Here is a 20,521-nt window from a genome sequence, read left to right as displayed (position 1 = left end):
GAGTCGGGCCACTGAGGAACACCAGAATAACCAGCAAGTGGATAAAGCTGCTAAGATTGAAGTGGCTCAGATGGACTTAGATTGGCAACATAAGGGTGAATTATTTTTAGCCCGGTGGGCCCATGACACCTCGGGCCATCAAGGCAGAGATGCAACATATAGATGGGCTCGTGATCGAGGGGTGGACTTAACGATGGACACTATTGCCCAGGTTATTCACGAATGTGAAACATGTGCTGCAATTAAGCAAGCCAAATGGTTAAAGCCTCTCTGCTATGGAGGACGATGGCTGAAGTACAAGTATGGGGAGGCCTGGCAGATTGACTATATTACACTCCCACCGACCCGCCGAGGCAAGCGCTATGTGCCTACCATGGTGGAAGCAACCACGGGCTGGCTGGAAACATACGCTGTGCCCCACGCCACTGCCCAGAACACTATCCTGGGCCTTGAGAAACAAGTCTTGTGGTGACACGGCACCCCAGAGAGAATGGAGTCAGACAATGGGACTCATTTCGGGAACAACCTCATAGACACTTGGGCCAAAGAGCATGGCATTGAGTGGGTATATCACATCCCCTACCATGCACCAGCCTCTGGGAAAACTGAATGGTACAATGGGCTGTTAAAAACTACACTGAGAGCAATGGGTGGTGGGACTTTCAAACACTGGGATACACATTTACCAAAAGCCACCTGGTTGGTCAACAGTAGGGGATCTGCCAACAGGGCTGGCCCAGCCCAATCAGAACTTTTACGTACTGTAGAGGGGGATAAAGTTCCTGTGATGCACATAAAGAACTTGTTGGGGAAGACAGTCTGGGTTATTCCTGCTTCAGGTAAAGGCAAACCCACTCGTGGGGTTGTTTTTGCTCAGGGACCTGGATATACTTGGTGGGTAATGCGGGAAGATGGGGAAGCCCGATGTGTACCTCAAGGGGATTTAATTTTTGGGAAAACAGCCAATGAACTCCACTGTATGCTATTGCCTGCTCTATAACACTTTTATAGCCCACCAGCTAGATATCTTCAGGTCACCAGCAATTGACCCTGACTTCCCTCCAATCATCACCCCAATGAAGAATGAATTTTGAGGAAACCAGACAAGCTCAGCAGTGACGAGTTTGGCAGTATTATCAGCAGGCAACAATCCAACACTACATACCGTCCCTCCTGCCCTGAAAGACTATTGCAAGAGATGGAGCCTGACATCATGGACTGGATGAGTTCAGCAATTTTACAGGGATTGGACCATGGACTAGGGAATGATATCTTACTCTGTGTGTGGGTGTGGGTGTATACATATGTGTATATATGGGACAGGGGCGATGGTGTGTTGAGAGATGTGGGATCTGAGCATGACGTGAATGGTATGGAATAAGGGTCCATACCATACCAAATACTGTCCTGGGTTCAGCTATAGCAGTCATTTTTCTCCTTCTTAGTAGCTGGTGCAGTGCCGTGTTTTTTAACTTTCAGCCTGGGAACAACGCTGATAACACCGATGTTTTTAGCTGTTCCTAAGTAATGTTTATTCCGACCAAGGACTTTCTCAGTCTCATGCTTTGCCAGGGAGGAGGGGAACCCGGGAGGAAACAGAGACAGGACACCTGACCCAAACTAGCCAAAGGGGTATTCCATACCACAGCACGTCATGCCCAGTATATACACCAGGGGGAGTTACCCGGAAGGCCCAGATCACTGCTCGGGTCAGGCTGGGTGTCGGTCCGCGGGTGGTGAGCAATTGTATCCTCTCCCCTTGTTATTTCACTAATCATTATTAGCATTGGTGGTAGCAGTAGTGGTTTTGTATTATACCTTAGTTGCGGGACTGCTCTTATCTCAACCCGTGGGAGTTACATTCTTCTGATTTTCCTCCCCATCCCTCCGGGAGCGGGGGGAGGAAGAAGTGGGGGAGTGAGCGAGCGGCTGTGTGGTTCCAAGTTACCGGCTGGGCTCAAACCACGACAAGTACTAAAAAATAGGCCCACAGATTGATAAGACCCTTGCCCAAGTGAAGACCCTTCACCTGTGCAGGCATAGCAGCAGAACAGAATGACACTGCAGATATTATAATTGTATGTAAATCATTAACTAATCATTTTAACTGGCAGTGTACTATCTTGTAATTTTTGTGTATAAATGTAATGATGAAATTGGCATTGGGTGTGCTTGATCTGTGGAAATTCCACCTAGCATTCAGCACAGCAGTAAAGAAGTGCCTGCTTCTTAATGGTACATTGGTGTTAAGGAGTTTTATTCTCCTGACTTTTGGTGACAGTTCTCCCCAAAAAAGTTGATGGGATCAATAGCCCAACTGAAGTGCATCTACACCAATAACATGGCAGCATGCTCCACAAACCGGAAGAGGAGTTGGAAGCAACTGTGCAGCTGGAAAACTGTGATGTAATTGCAACATGCAGAAACATGGTGGGATGACTCACACAACTGGAGTGCTTCAACAGATGTCTACAAACTCTTCAGAAGGGATCAGGAAGGGAGGAGAGGCAGTGGGGTAGCCCTGTATGTTAGGGAGTGCTTTTACTGTCCAAAGCTTGACAATGGTGATAAAAGGATCGTGTGGTCATGGGTAAGTCATGGGAAAGTCAGATATGGTGGGAGTCTTACAGACCACCCAACCATGATGAAGAGGCAGACAAAATATTCTATAAGCAGCTGAGAGAAGTCTCACAATCACTAGCCCTTGTTCTCATGGAGGACTTCAACTTACCAGATATCTGCTGGACATACAATACAACAGAGAGGAAACAGTCTAAGAGGTTCCTGGAATGTGTAGAACATCCGTACACACCTGGTAAGTGAACCAATTCAGGAAGATGTCTCAGTGGACCTATTGTTTTTGAACACAGAAAGACTTCTGGGTGATGTGATGGTTGACAGTAGTCTTGGGCATAGCAATCACAAAATGATAAGAGTTTTCAATTCTTGTTGAAGGTGGGGGCTCAGCAGAACTGCTACCTTGGACTTCCAAAGGGCAGACCCTGGTCTGGTTAGGAGACTGGTTGACAGAGTCCCTTGGGAGGCAGCCCTTAAGGTCAAAGGAGTCCAGGAAGGATGGACATTCTTCAAGAAGGAAATCTTGGAGGTGCAAGAGCAGGTCATCCCCATGTGCTCAAAGATGAGCCAGCAGCAAAGACTACTGGCCTGGCTGAACAGAGAGCTTTGGCTGGAACTCAGGAGAAACAGGAGAGTTTGTGACCTTTGGAAGAAGGACAGGCAACTCAGGAGTACTACAGGATGTCATGAGGTTATGCAGGGAGAAAATCAGATGGGCCAAAGCCTGACTGGAACTTAATCTGGCTGCTGGCAGATTGTGAAAGACAAAAACTATTTCTACAAATATATTAGCAAGGGGAGGTAAGGACAATCTCCATACTATTTTGGATGCAGAGGGAAACACAGTGACAAAGGCTAAGGAAAAGGCTGAGGTACTTAATGCCTCCTTTGCCTCAGTCTTTACTAGCAAGATTGGCCTTCAGGAATCCCAGGTCCCAGAGAAAAACATCTGGGGCAAAGATGATGCGCCCTTGGTGGAAAAGGGTCAGGTCAGAGAATACTTAAACAAACTGGACATTCATAAGGCCGTGGGCCCTGATGGGATGCACCCACAAGTACTGAGGGAGCTGGCAGATGTCACCCCAAGGCCACTCTCAAGAATCTTTGAACAATCATGGTGATGAGGCAAAATGCTCAAGGACTGGACGAAAGCAATGAAATTCCTACCTTCAAGAATGGCAAGAAGGAGGAGGACCCAGGAAACTACACCTGGTCAGCTTCGCCTTCATCCCTAGAAAGGTGATGGAGCAGCTTATCCTGGAAACCATTTCCAAGCACATGAAAGTCATCAGGAGTAGTTAGCACGGATTCACCAAGGGCACATGCTTGACCAACTTGAGAAATTTCTGCAATGAAATGACTGGCCTGGTAGATGAGTGGAGAGCAATAGATATTGTCTACCATGATCTCTGTAAGGCCTTCAGCACTGAGTAGACAGTAAGATAGACCAAAAACAGCTGAACAGCCAGACCCAGAGGGTGGTGATCAGTGGCATGAAGTCTAGCTGGAGGCCGGAAATCAGTGGTGTGCTCAGGGTTCACTGCTGTCTAACATCTTCATCAATGATCTGGATGATTGGCAAAGCGCACCGTCAGCAAGTCTACAGATGACACCAAAGTGGGAAGAGGGGCTGATACACCAGAGGGTCGTGCTGTCATCCAGTGGGACCTGGACAGTTTGGAGAAAGAAGCCCAGAGGAACCTCATGTAGTTCAACAAGAGGAAGAGTAAAGTCCTGCAGCTAGGGAGGAACAGCCCCGGGCACCAGGACATGCTGGGTCCTGCCCAGCTGGGAAGCATCTTGGCAGAACAGGACCTTGGAATCCTGGTGGACACCAAATTGAACATGACAACACACAACAATGTGCCCTTGCAGCAAAAAAGGCCACTCGCATCCTGGGCTGCATTAAGGAGAAGTGCTACCAGCAAATCAAAGAGGTGACTCTTCCCCTTTACTCAACACTGTTGAGGCCACGCCTGCAGTTCTGTGGCCAGCTTCAAGCTCCCCAGTACAACAGATATGGACACACTGGACAGAGTCCAGCAAAGGGCCACTAAAATGATGAAGTGACTGAAGCAGCTCTCACATGAGGAAAGGCTGACAAATCTTGAACTGCTTACCTTAAAGAAGGCTTTCAGGGATCTTATCCATGTGTACAAATACCTGAAGGAAGAGTGCAGAGAAGGAGGAGCTGTGTTCTTTTCGGTGGTGCCCAATGACAAGACAAGAGGCAATGGGAAAAAACTTCCTGTGTTTTAACATGAGAAGTTCCTGCTGAACATCAGGAAACACTGTCCCTGTGAGAGGGACTGAGCACTGGCACAAGTTGCCCAGAGAGGTTGTACAATCTCCGTCCTCCATCAAAAGCCTTCTGGGAAAGGTCCTGGGCAACTGTCTGTAAGTGGCCCTTCTTAAGCAAGGAGTTAGGGGTAAGACCAGATGACCTTCAGAGGTCCCTCCCAAACTCAACCATTCAAACACCCTGTGATTTGAATGTTAATCAGAAGCTGTTAGGAAAAGAAAAAACAAAAAAACCAAAAACAAAACAAAAAAACAACACCAAAAAAGAAAAAAAAAAAAAAAAAAGGGAAAAACAAAAGGAAAAAAAAAAGAAAAAAAAAAAAAAAAAAAAAAAACAAGAAAAGAAAAAAAACCTTCTACTGGAACTAGCAAAAGGTTAAATATAAGTATTTCCCAGTATTTTTTATTTTATTTCTAAGGATAAAATACTATAAGCAAGGACTTTGTAAAAACAGACGACACAGAAATTCAAAAAGGGTGCTGCCTGTCTTCATTATGGCTGCTTCAGAAGACAATCATGTTGTTACAAGCTGTTCAATTAAAACATTTGAAAACTTATCGGTTGTCTTTTTCTCTATACAGGATCATTCTTTCTCTCTACCGAGGGATTCAAACTGCTAAAGTAATGCAACTCTTGGGCAAACATCACAATATTTACCCCAGTGAACCCTAAGCCATAGTTTGTGCTTCGTCAGGCCACCTTTTTAAAGAGTGATTCATGCACCATTTTAAAAGGAGCAACATTACTAAGAACAATGTTAGATGCTTCAGTAGTTGAAAGGGACAAGAGAGGAGGTATCTCACTGTATTAGTTAAAAGACCTTCCATCTCAGCATGATGGCTGTTCAGAATTCTATCTTCGAGCACAAATTCCAGTTACTTCTTGAACTACTGACCTAAAAAAAGCATCAGGTCATAACCATATTTAATCCAGAGTTCTTCATTTTGTTGGTTTTATTACCTAGCTCCACATTCATCTTTTGAAAAATGTACACATTAGTCTTCTATTTAATTTGAATTATATCAATTCTCAATTCAGTGTTCTTTTCAGCAGCCAGCTCTATTACAGTTCCCTACCTACTTACAAACACTGCCAATAACAAAGTATACAATTTCTTGATGAAAAACATCCTTTAGCTATTCTATCCAAGTATCTTTTGGGTCTTATGTTATTAATAACTTGTTTTTTTCAGTTTATGAAAAAAAAAAAATATATACATCTCTCTGAATAAAAAGTCCTGGTAATATTTCTGACTAAAAAGACTATAATGAATTCCCACAATTTATTCAGTGAAGCCTCTTAAAAATCTCTAAAGCGATTTTTATCCAAACACTGTCTCAACTATATTAGCTCTTATTTCTTTCTAGTCTCATTTCATACTCATACATCCACTTAAAAGACAAACATGGAAAACGTAAGGTCCATATCTGTGGGTTTAAGTTAACATTTATGAACAGCACATAATTAACATTTATAAGCTGTTCTGGAATTTAAAATATAATTTTAAAAAACAATGCTTTGAATAATCTACTCAATTTCTTACTCTCCATAAAAAAAACCTAGAAGAAAATGTATTCTGCAAGCTCAGCTAACTTATCAGGCTTGGCGAAGTATTAAATAGTAAAACTGTATTCAAATACAGTAACTTAGATCAGCTTGGTAATGTGGTATTACAGGAATTCCACTGAAGTCAACATCTTAGATTCCGTAACTGAAATGCAGGTCAGACTTGAGGGATGAGAAACTGTATGCAGAAGCAGTATTAAAGTGATTTAATGATGATGGTGGGTAACCTTCTGAGTACAAAGTACTGACGCAATGACATGAAAAGCATTAAAGCCGCCCGCCTTCCCTCCCTATAGCAAGGCAACGAAAGAAAGTGTGATTAGGGGAATAGTATTAAGAATACTCCCTGCTATATTTGTTACCTTTAGGCACATGCATATGCTCGTAAAAGAAAATTGTCCAAAAGCAGTTTAGCTACTACAGCCTACCATTAGGTAGGTAGACATATGTTCTGACATTCTGCAAATGTGAAGCTAAACATGAGAACACTTTAAGCAATCATGTTTTACTTTCCATTCCTAACAGGTTAACATGCCCAAGAATTTAAGCCAACACATTACCCCAAAATTCACAATTCACATTTACTTTAATATTTCTAATGCACCTAAAAAAGCACATAATCTAATATGGTACCAGACCATACAAAGAATGCCTGCTAACAATCCAATAATTTGAAAACATGTAATCATAGGTTCACATGCTTTAACTTTCTAGCACAGAAGTCTTAATGCATATTAGAAACATGGTCAGATATTGCCTTTAAAAGAAAAAAAAAAAAAAAAGGCCTACTTTCTCTTTAAAATGTGTTAAGGTGGTGCCTACCCCTGAAGAGCTAAAGGCATTATGAATGATACATCAGAGGTTACAATTGTTTCAGTATGTGTACTTACTCAACTTGAGTCCACTGTCTTTCTCCTGCAACAGAAATACTTGCATTTCTAGAATGAGAAAGCTGGACTTCAAAATCTAATCTTTGCTTCAGAGTACTATGAATATTTATAGTACTCCCACAAGACTCCCCAAAACAGTACAGATCACAAACTTCATACCATATTCTCAGTGCTCTTGAAACACTCCATTAAAACTGAATATATAAGAGTCCATAAACTCACAAGCATCACCAGAACACAAAATAAATTCAACTTGAAGCGTTCGACTTAAAAAACTTCAACCTCTCCAGTTCATGCCAACCAGTCAGCATAGTATATGTTCCTCCTTTCTGACCAAAGTGCCTATACGAACCGCAGACACACAAGAATGCTCAAATACAAAAATGGCATTCAAAAGGGAACAGGGTACCAGAGATTTTTTTTTAAATTATTAGTTCTTGAACATTCTATATCTCCCCATCAAGACCCAGCTATAGACATATCTCTAAATGTAAAACCTACTTAAATCAAGGCCATCCACTATTTCCAGTTTATTTGTCATCAATTACAGAACAATTTGGGGAAACTGAAGGACACTTTCAAATTCTTTCCAAAGAACTTCTGACAGTACTGGACAATAATCTGAGTACAATTAATCACTGAGTTTTGTTAGTTTTTTTGTTTTGTGGGGGTTTTTTGGGTTTGGGTTTTTTTTTTTTAAGAACTCATGCTTGATGAAACATTGGGTCTTTATAATCACTATTCAATTTCTAGACAGTTCAAAAAAGCTAAAAAGGAACAGTTTCAAAACACATGTTAAACACAACAGTCACCTGAAAAATTCTATTATTTCTTAGATTAGGAGCTTAGTACCAAGCTTTTACTGGTAATTAGATGTTTTCAGAATTAAAAAGTAATGACAGGTAGGACTCCAGCAGAAGAGGAGAGAAAGACATACTGCTTACCTGTACACCTGAACCATGACTTCCACTTTTTGAAGAAAACAAACAATCCTCAGAATCAACTGCAAGCAAAACTGAAGCAGAAGGAAAGAGCTCAGAGACAGATCCTTGACTGAAGTTTATAGCCTCTGGATTTTTTTGACCATCCTTTACTGATTCACTCAGATTGATCACAGAATCTCGTATGTTTGAAATAATCTCATTATTTTCTGCCAAGAGGCGTTCTAAATGGTCTATTTTTTCTTGCAATATCGAAAGCTGACCCTGTAAAAGAAAAAAAAAAAAAAAAGTAAAGTTTAATTATTCCTCAGACCAGTTCATGACAGAACTAAAAGAACACAGTAAGATGATCACACAGAAGGACAAATCTTTATTCTATGTTTTAGGTAAAGACAGACTAATCAAAAACTGAGCCAACATACCAACATATGAAACCTTCTCCCTTCAGAATATAGGAAAACAGCAGAAGTTGTATTTTCCACTATGAACTTGAATTTGCAGCACAAAATTTAATCACTGATACAAAGATACTCTTAAAAGGTCATGCTGTTTCAAGTATCAATTATGCAAACTTCAGCTTTTTCAGGTCTTTCATAGATTTGCAAAAATCTAATATTTTCATTTATCACATCAAAACATCAAAGAGAAAACCATTTTTTAGGAGGCAGTCACATCATGATGGGATAAACAGGATAGATAAATTTAAGTTTTTTCCTGTACATGTCGAATAGTATCTCAATAAATACTGAGCTTCTTATTCTCAGTGAAAATTAGAGAGAAATAAACAAAAACACTTAATAGAGGTAAAAGATGCCCTAAGAGCCTCGCCATACTAATAATCTGTATAATTGCACTACTACAAACATCAAGATAATCCTGTAAAAGACAGCTCAATCTAATAGCGCTTGCAGTCAGAAGGTCATATTCAGCTGCCAAACAACAGGATTTTGTAGATGATTCTAGTGTGCACTGCAAGAGGAAGAATACAGAATAACATCAATGTGAATTGAAAGAAGTCATCATATCTCCCAAAGCAACTTACAAGGAGAGACAGATACCACAAAACAATTTAATAGCATCTAATCACTAATAATCTAGTATTGTTAGAATACTGGAGGGAGCATAGCAGAATAAGATGCCTGGAAATGCTACTGCCTTCTCATGTACTAGCCGCTCCTTCCAAACGATTTGAGGTATGCTTTTTTCCAGACATGAATGCTTTAGCTCCTACAGAATTACTGTAAGGCCAGATTATTTAGCATGGCTTTAGGGATATTTCATCTTAACAGTAATTTATTTCTTTCCTCAGAGTGACTTCAACCTAACAATAATAAGAGAAGATAATAAAAAAAGTCACTTCCTATTATTAAAATTGTGGTCAGACCCCAAAATACATAATATATGATTAAGTTTTTCTTAGGAAGCTGTCACCACAACAAAACCCACTGCGGATTTAGGCATTTATGTTTTACTCATTACATTCAACACAAACAACTGATTCAGTAGACAGCTACTCTGTGACCTATGATTTTAATGACAAGTAAAAAACTTTTTCCTCGCACCAATGCCTTATTTTTTTAACTAATACAGAATAAAATTAGAAACAGCGTCTGTACATGACACTTTCTTCCCTCTTAACAATAATTCACTTGACGGCTTTGCATTTCCCTTTTAACGGACAAATTGCTTTCCTCAAATACCAAGTTAATTCCAACTTCTGTAGCTAGGCTGCAGTTTGCAAAAGATTAAGTCTCCTTTCTGAATTGTGATGTGCACTTTCCTCTAAATTCTGTTCAATTTGAGAAGTCTGCGGGAATGAAAAACAAAATACCCCTTACCAAGAGATACAAATTAGCCTTTAGTAGAACCTTTCTGGGCTTTACTAACTCATCATTCCCATAATTCTATCTTTATGGGACTTCTTTATAATTCTTCAAAAGATATGTTTTAGTATTTTTTTTAAGCTGTTGGTAAGTTTCACCCCCTCATTTTTTGTTCTGTGTAAAGTGCTAACCCACTGCTTTGGGCTTTTTTTCTTAGATTGATACACCTTGAAAACAGTAAAAGGTTTTAAAATACAGCACACACACAAACAGTTATTGCTTTCCAAAAGACAAGAACATATTTTGACAACAGAGCCAGATTAAGCTAATTGAGATGTAAGGCTAGCATCCTAGAATCTCAACATCTTAAAGACAAATACTAGAAACTTGTAAAATAGATGAACTGAAAACAACAGGAAATAAATATGCAGATGATGGGATACTAGAAAGGAAAAAACCTGTCGTTCCATGCCCCCTGGTGGCACAAAAGAAACAATCAGACTGAAATCTTTCAAGTGCAACATTAAAGATAGCATGTACACATTCCTGTGTAAAATTAGTATCTTCCCTTTCAATGTCTGTGACATTTAAAAAAAAAAAAAAAAAAAAGAAAAAAGAAAGGTTTCTCTACTCAGAAAACTAACAGCCTACTATGCTACTCACTCTAAAAATAACATATATAAACTAATACTGATTGGGGCTTTTCAGGCTGCTCAATATAGGCTCTGACATTTAGATCCTATGAAGCTAAAGTATAGCTGCCATCTAAACAAATTGTTGTCTACTTCACTGCACATGACTCTGTTCACCAAAGTTACCAAGTGTCTATGTGGCTTAAACATTGTTCATACACATCAGAACATGGGAGGTACACTGCCCAAATAAGCACATCTTAGTCTAAACAATCATTATTAAAAGATGCTCTGTTAATCTGCGTACTTGTTTTAAGGTAAGGAAATGCAATGTAAAGTTATATGAATCACCAATTAGCAAGTTTAGAACAGTTTTGGCATAAACTTTTTTCTTTCATTTCTCAGTGCCTTTATATGTTGACAAGAGTGTGCACATAAAAATTTTATTAAAAAGCAAGAAAAGCAATACTGCTGTTACTCCACAGCAAAGGAACTATTTCTACAAGAACTGCAAAGTACTTAGAAATCCAACAGTATCAAAAGTAGCTACAGCTGCATTGGTAGAAGAATGGCATCACATAAGCAGTGCATCTGTTCGCCATCCCCATGGTTACATAGGGTTGGACTCAATGAATAAAATCTTCCCATGCAAGGACAGCTCAGATCAGCAGACCCTCCTCCCATTTGGAACAAAAACTGTCCCTACCTGCTAGCTACACTGAGCAACCTGCCACTACCTCCACACGAACCAGCTACATAAACAGTTCCTTATGCTTCAGTCAGTCTGAACCCTTCAGCAGTTTTCATGCCCCAAATACTCCAAAGCAGCCTGCTTTCCTACTGCCCTCTGCCTGTCCTTCTCTGTTTGCTTCCAACACCAGTCTGATCTGTAGCAAGGGCTCCCTCTGAACATTCACAGGCCCACAGATGAAGAAATCTCATGGAAACAGGCAGGCAGAAGAGAAACCCACATTAGAGACTTATGAGGTTCAATCAGCTAGAACTCAATTATTTGTGTCCAGACTTAGCCAGCAACCACCAGGTGCTTAGTTCAAAACCAGCCAGAGCCCATCCTCCTTCTCACCCACATGATAAGCAGGTGTCCTGCATACGAGGCTCTGGTGCACTGGTGAGCTGTGATGAAGCAAGCAGAGTACCACAATGAACAGAGTTCTCCAGGGAATGTGAAACTTAAGTCATGATCATTGTGTATACAGTTACTGCAGTAAGCAGTGAGAAACCTTGACTCAAAAAGTCACACTTTCTGGCTGTACTGAATGGCAGTCATCTTAATAATTTTTCTGCACCTGTCTTGTCAATAACTACTTCCAGGTACATCTTCCACTAAAATCTTGAGACAAACCTCTAATCAGATGCCAGCATACCAAGACAGTAAGACCAGAAAGTATTCTCTCTGTTCGCTGTCAGAGCATTGTATAGTGAACAGAACCTATTAAATGCAGAATTAAATGGTCACCTGCTGTACAGAAAAAGCAAGCAGGTAAAAGTTAAAAATGCACCACGACATTGCATCAAAGCTTAATATTTGAACGCACTGTATCAGCATGTGTTTATATTACAAGGTACGATATAGAACAAAAAGCCAAACACACAATGCATCAGTCAAAAGGACAAGACAAGGTTTAAAGCCTTTATTAATCTGGGCAGAAGGCTTATGTGCATTTGTGATGACGAAAAATATGTAAGTAACCTTGTCAAAAATTTCCTACCTTTAAAGTACCATTTAAAACTAGCTCACTTCATGAAGACACTGGAATTCTTCTGAACTAACTACAAAAGTCTGTCCTCTTAAGAAATAGGACAGTTCTATTACAAAGATGCAGTAGCCTAAGAAGCCAATTCTAAGAAGCCAATGGAACTTCCATATTCTGTTTTACCAGAGGCCGGAATAATGGGAATGTTTAGTATACCGTTATCCTAGATCTAAGTTACGTGTAATTTACAGAGACAAGTGTGAGTGACTTACAGAGACAGTAACATGCTATTAGGGACTGATTTGTCACCACCATCAGTGGTCCGAAGGGAAGGAGAAAGGAAAGGGAGATAGAGACAAATCTAGAAATACTCCCTGTTTAAAGTCAATTAATCTGAAAAATGTTCACTACTGCTCTGGCTGATACATTTCAGGTTCATTTCCTTTTGATTCTCTTCCCTGCCCTGCACTGAATCTTTATTTAAATGGCTAGCAGTACAATGCTGAAGCATGGCTTACATGGCATTAAGAGTATGAGTATTCTGCTAATATTTAGTTTTATCTGAACAAGTCAAAATTTGAAATAACAAAACCATGTGTCAGACACAGAAAAGGTCAAGTAAGAGCAAACTAGGAAACCTCTCTACATTTAGTTTATACAGTTTAAGGCATGGACTATAGGTAGCAGAAGGAAGTGCTCATTTATAGGTGGAGTTACTACTTTTCTGGAAAATACATGTTGCTCAACATTTTGCACCAGATTTAAAGTTCAAAAGCAAGAGGGTTATTAGCTTCTGCTTCACTGATAAGTTAGCCGAAACTTTGCACAAAATGTGCAAGCAACAAAGACAAATAAAAACATTAGAAAGTACAAAGAATTGTTACTGACCTGTGATTATGTTCACAGAGACAGCTCTTCCTCCTTTACAATGTACTAGAAGCTCAGCAGAAGAAATCCTAAACCTTCACTAGCTTGCACTCAAGATCACTCTTGTGACAGCCAAAGGCTTTTCGATTGCGAACAGGTTGTTATTGTTAATAGGGGTTTGTTTGGTTGTTTTTTTTTAAATAAATCAACATGTTCCAAATCCAGGAAAATTATGATTCTTTCTGTGGATTTCTTCTCTCAACATTCAATCTTCTCTGATCTAAAATTCTTAAGAATGCTACTAAAACTCACTGAGTCCACAATTTTTCAGTGCTCAGAAGTCAGAAAATTACAACTTAAAAATTATGTACAACTTTAATTGTCACTACTCACATTTTAGAGTAAAACACACATTTCTTAAATACTGGATCATGCTGCTTCCTATACTTCTGCATACAGAAGTCCTGTTCCTTCTTACACAACATAGGTCTGAAAGCTCCCAAACAAGCTCATAAAACTACACCCATTACCAAGAATATGCAGCAACAAATCATGTATTTATAGTCCATGTAAGCCATCGATTGCAGCTACTTCACTACAGCAAGGCACCTTGCAAAACTCTAGCTGGAAAAGGTGTTTATACTGTAGCAGGAGCTATTTCAAAACAGGAAGTCAACAGACTCACTGACACTGGAGGGAGCTGAGGTTTGCACTGCACAGAATTGGGGCATGGTAACTACCAACCATGAGCTGATTCACTGCAGTTACAGGCACCTAATAGAGACTCAGGGCTGACTGCGGGTAATGCTTCCTTACAGTAGGGGAAGTAGTACCTCAGCAGTACTCCAGAGTCAAGTTCACGAGGTGCCTTTGTTCAACACACAGATTCAGAGAACTGCTGGTGTTTCTGCCATGCATTTGGTCCCAGTTTCCTACTATTAATGCTCCGTGCTACCGTAATTCATATTTTGGCCAGGCGGTACTACTATCAAATTATTGGCAAGCTCAGATGAAATAACACTCCATACTGCAACAATCGTCACTTGTGCCATTTGTGCAGAAATATTTGATGCATTATGCAGATGCCTTGAAAGCATGAATCCAGTGAAGAAGCTTTAGCAGTACCACATACAGCCAGGCCACTTTGCTGGAAGGACATCGGAAAAAAAACAAACAAGCCAGCTGCTCTTAGAAGAACTGTACTTGATCACCTCTCCTCAATGCAATGCAACTAGCGAGCCCATAAAAGCAGGTAATGAATGAGAAGATTCATGTAATAATAATGGTCAAAGACAGGGAGAGAAGGGGGAGTGGGATGAAAACAAGAGAGTTCTTCTTCAAGAAACAGTTGTTTAGAAAAAACTGTAAGGATGGAACTTTGTGCTTTGCCTTTTAATAAAGTTTAAGGGAAAGATCAAAAATAAAAAGCAGCAACCACCTGGTGCCGCTCAAGTTATCAACCAGAAGCATGGTAGTCTTGAGTTTATAAAGTGTAATTCTAGAAATAACTTTGCACACAGTGGGGACTTATGCCCCATAAAAGGCAAACCAAGCCATGCGAAAGTGGCTAGAGGAAAGAGCTCATGTCCAAAGCATCACCTACCAGGTGATGCCACATTATGTTGCTGTTTTGCCTTACTGAGGCATAAAATTCACTAAAAAATGAACTCTCTACACAAAGGCCAAATAGTTCTGAAGCAAGATACTACTACAAATGAATACTCCACTTTTTTTTTTTCAGTTGGATTTTTAACGTGTACCATGCGTGCTTATGTGTGTATGTAGCACAATTTAGAATTGAAAGAAATATTCTGTAAGTTTCTGTCATTGAACAGCTTTTATGGACATATTATAAGTCAATGCAAAATTAGTTGAGAAAAGCTGTGTTAGGCTAACGATTTTTTTTTTTTTTTTCCCCCTCCCCTATTTGGGTCCAAAATACAGAATAGATTGATATGGGCTTATCGGTATTTGTATTCATCTGTATACAGTAACACAGGTTCTTCGAGACAAGCTGCTTATGGACTTATTCTACTTTAGATTTGGTATGAATGTAGCTTTCAATTACTAGTTATCCCTTTAGCTCACAAAACACTTGCACCTGTCACTTGCTGCTTAAGAGATTGCATAGGACTTACCACCACTCTGAACCTCCTTCTGCTGTGCAGACACACAAGATTTCTCAGAGAATTCAGTGTTATTACAGACAAAACCAATATACTTGGCCATTTTCCACTATATTCAACTAGAAGACTCTTACACAATGATCTGTACTGACACCAGTACAACAATAACATAAAAATGGACTCAAGGCTATTCCTCCGCCTTGAGCTTGTGCCTGTGCAATGTCGCAACATTGTTCCTAGGCTGAAACAGGACACTAGAACACATTGTATCCGAGACTTGTCCTGAGACAGAAGCATCCTAGAGCAAAAGACAGCTTGTGATATGGCCATCGTAAGAATAATATACACCTGAAAACCAGGCAGGATCCATGAAGATATAGGCAGGAATTACAGAGAAGAGGCCAGTAAGTCTCGATCTCCATGAATTTATGGGTACCTAATCTTCCCCAAATTAACAGACTTCAGTTCTTATGGCAACATACAGATCTTCTAATACAATGATTTAAATGTACCACCAGTGATGACAAAGCTATAAATCACTTCAGCTCAAGCTCTGCTACAGTTGCCACAATTCTACCTTACCACGGATAGGTGTGGATAACATTCACCTTAAAACTGATTATTGCTGCCGGCCTTGGCAAACTCAACACCTAAAAAGACACAATGTCTCCACTGCCTCGCCACAAGTGCTTAGCAGAGCTATGAAAGGCATTTATTTACAAGTATGTGGTTAAAGTACATAAAGGTGTTTGCCCACAGATATTCACCCATCTTGGGAAGGAGATCTTGACCAAAAATCATTTCTGCAAGAAATTTCTGTTGGCATCCTTGAACAACCCCACCCAAACTCTCAAACCAGAAAGCAAGCTCCAGAAAGACAACTCTTGACTATACTGGCAGATAAGCCTGAAAGAAGACAGGTTTACAAGACTGAATCTGATGCAATCTACCCCAAGACCACACAATGAGAAGTTGCTTGTCTAGAAGAAAAAGTGGAAGTGAAAGTGGAGCAGCAATCCTAATCACTTATTTTACTACTGGTATTAGGTATAATGACACTTTAGGTGAATGCAGACAAACAGGCACTGTCGGCTGAAAAATTCCAATACTAATCCTGGCAGAAATTAAACAAGAATCCTAGACTGACAAATGCTCGTAAATTAAACAGAAGACTGCTTCCAATGGTACTCACTTCTCTTCTCTGAGCTTAGCTAAAGCCATATAGGTCAGGAAGAAGAAACTAATCGATATGCAACTTTCAGGACACGAAAGGTGACATATGCTGTTACCAGAACCACAGAGAGGAACTGAAAAGCTGAAAAATTAGCACACTGCCGGAACAGAAAGAGCTATGAAGTGAATCAATGACAAAATTTGTGAAAAAGTCTCAATTTCTTTTTCTAAGCAAAAAATGTCCTGACTTTTGTCATCAGGAAAGAGAATGCCTTCTTAAATTTACAGATAGAACATCTACTGCTGCCATAATTTTTCACAAACAAAAACACCTTGAAGTTTCTACATCTGTGACTAGTTTCACTTACTAGTTTCACCGAGTCCTGGCAACACTGCACTGACACAACTTTTTGTCATCTGAGGTAGGATTAAAGCTGTTTCTTTCCAATATTTTTGGTGGCTTCTATTCCACTGTTCAACTTTTGCATTTGCTTTAAACTAATGTTATGTGATAGGGTTCTGAAAGCATATGCTAAGTGTCAGAGGTTTCCCAGCTGTAATAAAGTGAAAAAAATTTCTAACTTATGGGCAGCAAAAGGAAATTACAAAAATCATATCAATTTCATCTGTAACTTACTCAAAGAATAAAGTAGTAAGGAAGAAAAAGGTAACTGTTCACCCAAAGGAAAGACCAAAACACCAATAGGCAGAGGATTCTCCAGTGAGAGTCAGCAACCTCAAAGAAATTTAGATATGGAAAAGGCAAAAAGAGTAAACACTGACAGACTATTCTAGAAGACCGAGGGAAGGGAAAAGGATGGAAGGAGAAATTACCATCTCTAGCTGATCAGATCACAGAGGAGGAAAAGGCACAACAACAGATTAAGCTACTAAACCCTTGGTCACAAGAGATAAAACCGTGTTACACCGCAGACCAGTGTTACCCTGAGGACACAAACAGGAATTTCAACTACAGACAATGACAGTGGAAGACAAAACGTGTCTATTAAATCTTCCCTCTTCACTCAAGTATTCCAAATCCAAATCGAACATTAAAAAAAAAAACCAAACCCACACCTACCTATGTATGTACAAGCTTTCCTGTTCTGTACTTCACCTGGATTAAACTCAACTTGTGGCATAAAGACACATGAAGTAATTTTCTCAGATAAGATACTGCCCATACCACCAAAGCAGTACTTAGCTGTTACGAGCATAACACATGGCACTACCCTCCCGCTGGAGCTACATACTGAACAGGCACAGCTGCTGTAGCCAGCCTTATCTTGCTTTCTTTTTCTATGCTTGTTTTCCATTGTCTTAGTTCCTGCAAAAACTAGTGGCTGACCTCTGAACTGTAACTTAAATGAATAAAGGCAAAACAGATCTGCACTCTTTCTTTACATTTAAGCAAGCTTTTAATCTTTACTGTTAACAAAATGTTATCAACTATTACTTGTGATTTAAACGGGAAAAAAAAGTGATTCTATCACAGAGATAACTATTACTTTTAATTTAAGCCTTTTGAGTTCCTCCATTTACTTGAAGTCTCACTGCTGTACTAAAAAGACACTTTTGTTTGTTTTGTTTCTTCAAAATAACCACAGTGCAAGCATAAAAAAGCCATAACTTTACTTCCTTTTTTTTTTTGTTGTTGTCTATTACTGTCAGAAAACAAACCTATTTATGCACAGCAGAATTCTGCTCTTCTGCAGCGCATACCATGTGCTCTCCGAAATATTTTATTCTCGTCGTGGTTGAACATTCCTTACTAGCACGCTACCACGATACACAGCATTTAAATTTCTCTCCCACACAGACAACGAGGGAAAGGGAAAAATTAAAGAACTGCTTCGTTTAACCATGCGGTGCCGTCAGGTATCAGCCAGTTACGGTCCCAAAGGCTTAACGAAAGGGAAAGCCATAACATAAAGTCAGCGTTCCTCCAAGTCTACCTGTTGATGCCACGGCTGAGGTCTGCCCTTGAGCTCCCCTATCAGTTCCTACCCGACCTCAGCACCGGCAAGCCCCGCACTCCCGCTCTGCTCCTGTCCGGAAACCCCCGCCCGCACCCCGTTCGGGGCCCCGCGCCCGGGCCGAGCCGTGCCATGACGGCGGCAGCGCCGCCCAGAGGCGGCACCGCTAGCCCGCCTCCCCACCGGCCCAGCAGCCGCGGCACCCCCGCGGCACCCCCGCGCCGCCCCGCGCCCCGCCACCGCGCCGGCGAGAGCCCGCAGCGGCACTGCCGCCCTCCCCTCCGCCACCACCACGCCCCGCTCACCTTGGGGAAGGTGCCCTCCCGCCGCGGGCTCTTCGGGTGGTCGAAGTGGCCGCGGTCCAGCATCAGGTAGAGGGAGAAGATCACCACACAGAACACTGCGCTGCCTAACACCGTGAACTGCCGGCTCAGCTTCATCGCCACGGCCGCCCGCCCGGCCCAGCCGCTCCCGGGCCACACTCGCCGCTCCGCGCTCGAGGGTTGGCAGCGGCGGGGCGAGGGGGGAAACTTCTCCCGCTGCGGCGGCCCGCGGCGTGGAGCGGCCCCGAGTGTTCTGCGGAGAAGTGCGAGAAGTTGCCCCAGCGCCCCGGGGAGACCCCGCCGCCGCGCCGAGAGACGAGCAGAGTTTCCGGGAGCGGATCGGATTCGCGGGCAGGCTGGCGCCCAGCGGGGAAGTGGCGGCGGCGAAAGGCAGCGGCGCTGCGGGGCCGACCGAGCACCTCGGCTCCCTGCTCCCTACTCCCTTCTTGCTCTCCGGTCTCCTGTCGCGGTCGCCCCGGCGCCGCCCCGCCCGCGGACACGCCACTGCCGCCGCTGAGGCACCGCGGGCCGCCGCGCACCCAACGAGCCTCCGCGCGCCACCGCCGGGCCTCGCCGCCGCCGGACCGCCGCGCCGCGCCCCGCCCCCGGGCGCCCGGGCTGAGGGGCGGTGCTGAGAGCGTGTCACCGGCGCCCGGCCCCGCCTCACCTCCCCACCCCCCCTCAAAACGGCCCCGCCCGCCCCAGCGCCCTGAGGGGAGCGCGCGCGGCGGCCGTTGGGGTCACCGGTTCTGCGGCCGTCGCCGGGATCAGCAGCACCCTCCTCCGGCGAGGAGCGGGCGGCTGTTCGGCGGTGCCGCGTAGCGGTCTCCTCGCTGTTGCCGCCGCTCCGCCTGCCGGCGGTGTGTGGGAGCCTCCTCCGGTGAATGTGAGGCGGCTCAAGGGGGAGGAGGGGAGAGGCCTGATGTGGGCCGCCGCCGGCTTTCCCGGCCCTTGCCGTGCCCCGCGGCGGAGTGGGGACAGGAGAGGGGAGCGTGGGGTGTGGAGAGACCCCGGCCCCGAGCGAGCCTCAGCGTCCCCGTGGCGTGTGTCAAAGAGCCGTCGCACCTTTCCGTACCAGCCCTGCTCCAGCTTTGCATACCGGCCTTATTGCACCTTCCTGTACCAGCCTTATTCCACTTTTCCCTTCCAGCCCTTGCCATACCACCACGTTTCCCTGTCAGCCCTATTCCAGCTTTGTATACCAGCCCTATTCCGCCTTTCCATGCCAGCCCTGTGTCTCCGCCGACAGCATCAGATGCACTGACTGGCTGCTTGGGTCTGGCTGTTCTGTGTCCGAACAAATCACAGGCTTTTCAAGAAGCACCGTGCGTGTCCGCAGGAGCGGGTCATGGCTGTAGCACACTGGCAGAGGGCCTGCCATTTGTTCTGCCTCACACTCCACGGCAGTTTAGCCCCTTCTAGTTTTCAGAGGTTGAATCTGCCCAGGTTTGAAAATGGTCATGCCCGGTGTCTGCCTCTGACAAGTATGTTCGGGAAGTACTTCAGGTGCACTGGCTTCCATTGAGAACTAGACACATGCTGAACACATCTTTTACCGCTGTTGGTATGCTTCTTTCTTAAGGTCTGTCACTGAGACACACGACTTAAAG

General features: G+C 42.7%; 1 protein-coding gene across 6 annotated transcripts in view; it reads right to left on the bottom strand.

The window, feature by feature from the left end:
• The window catches only part of MAN2A1 (mannosidase alpha class 2A member 1), a 126,585-nt gene extending 107,069 nt beyond the window's left edge, over positions 1-19,516 (bottom strand). Inside the window, exons 1-4 of one of the 6 annotated variants that reach the window (XM_030512336.1) lie at positions 8,280-8,318; positions 7,336-7,677; positions 6,554-6,623; positions 5,689-5,774 (exon numbers count right to left, since the gene is read on the bottom strand). Coding sequence is in view for 2 of the 6 variants with exons in the window: in XM_030512334.2 (XP_030368194.1) it covers positions 8,280-8,540; positions 18,894-19,028 (396 nt within the window). In the remaining 4 variants the exon portion in view is untranslated. Of the gene's footprint in view, positions 1-5,688; positions 6,439-6,553; positions 7,191-7,335; positions 7,678-8,279; positions 8,541-18,893 lie in introns of those variants that run through there. The other 5 variants (XM_030512334.2, XM_030512339.1, XM_030512337.1 and 2 more) reach the window with 5 other exon arrangements.
• Between the last annotated feature and the right edge of the window lie 1,005 nt (positions 19,517-20,521).

The sequence above is a fragment of the Strigops habroptila genome, chromosome Z, assembly GCF_004027225.2.
Source record: "Strigops habroptila isolate Jane chromosome Z, bStrHab1.2.pri, whole genome shotgun sequence".
Lineage (NCBI taxonomy): Eukaryota > Metazoa > Chordata > Aves > Psittaciformes > Psittacidae > Strigops > Strigops habroptila.
The sequence above is the reverse complement of the archived record's forward strand: the minus strand, read 5'-3'. Positions and strand labels throughout refer to the sequence as shown.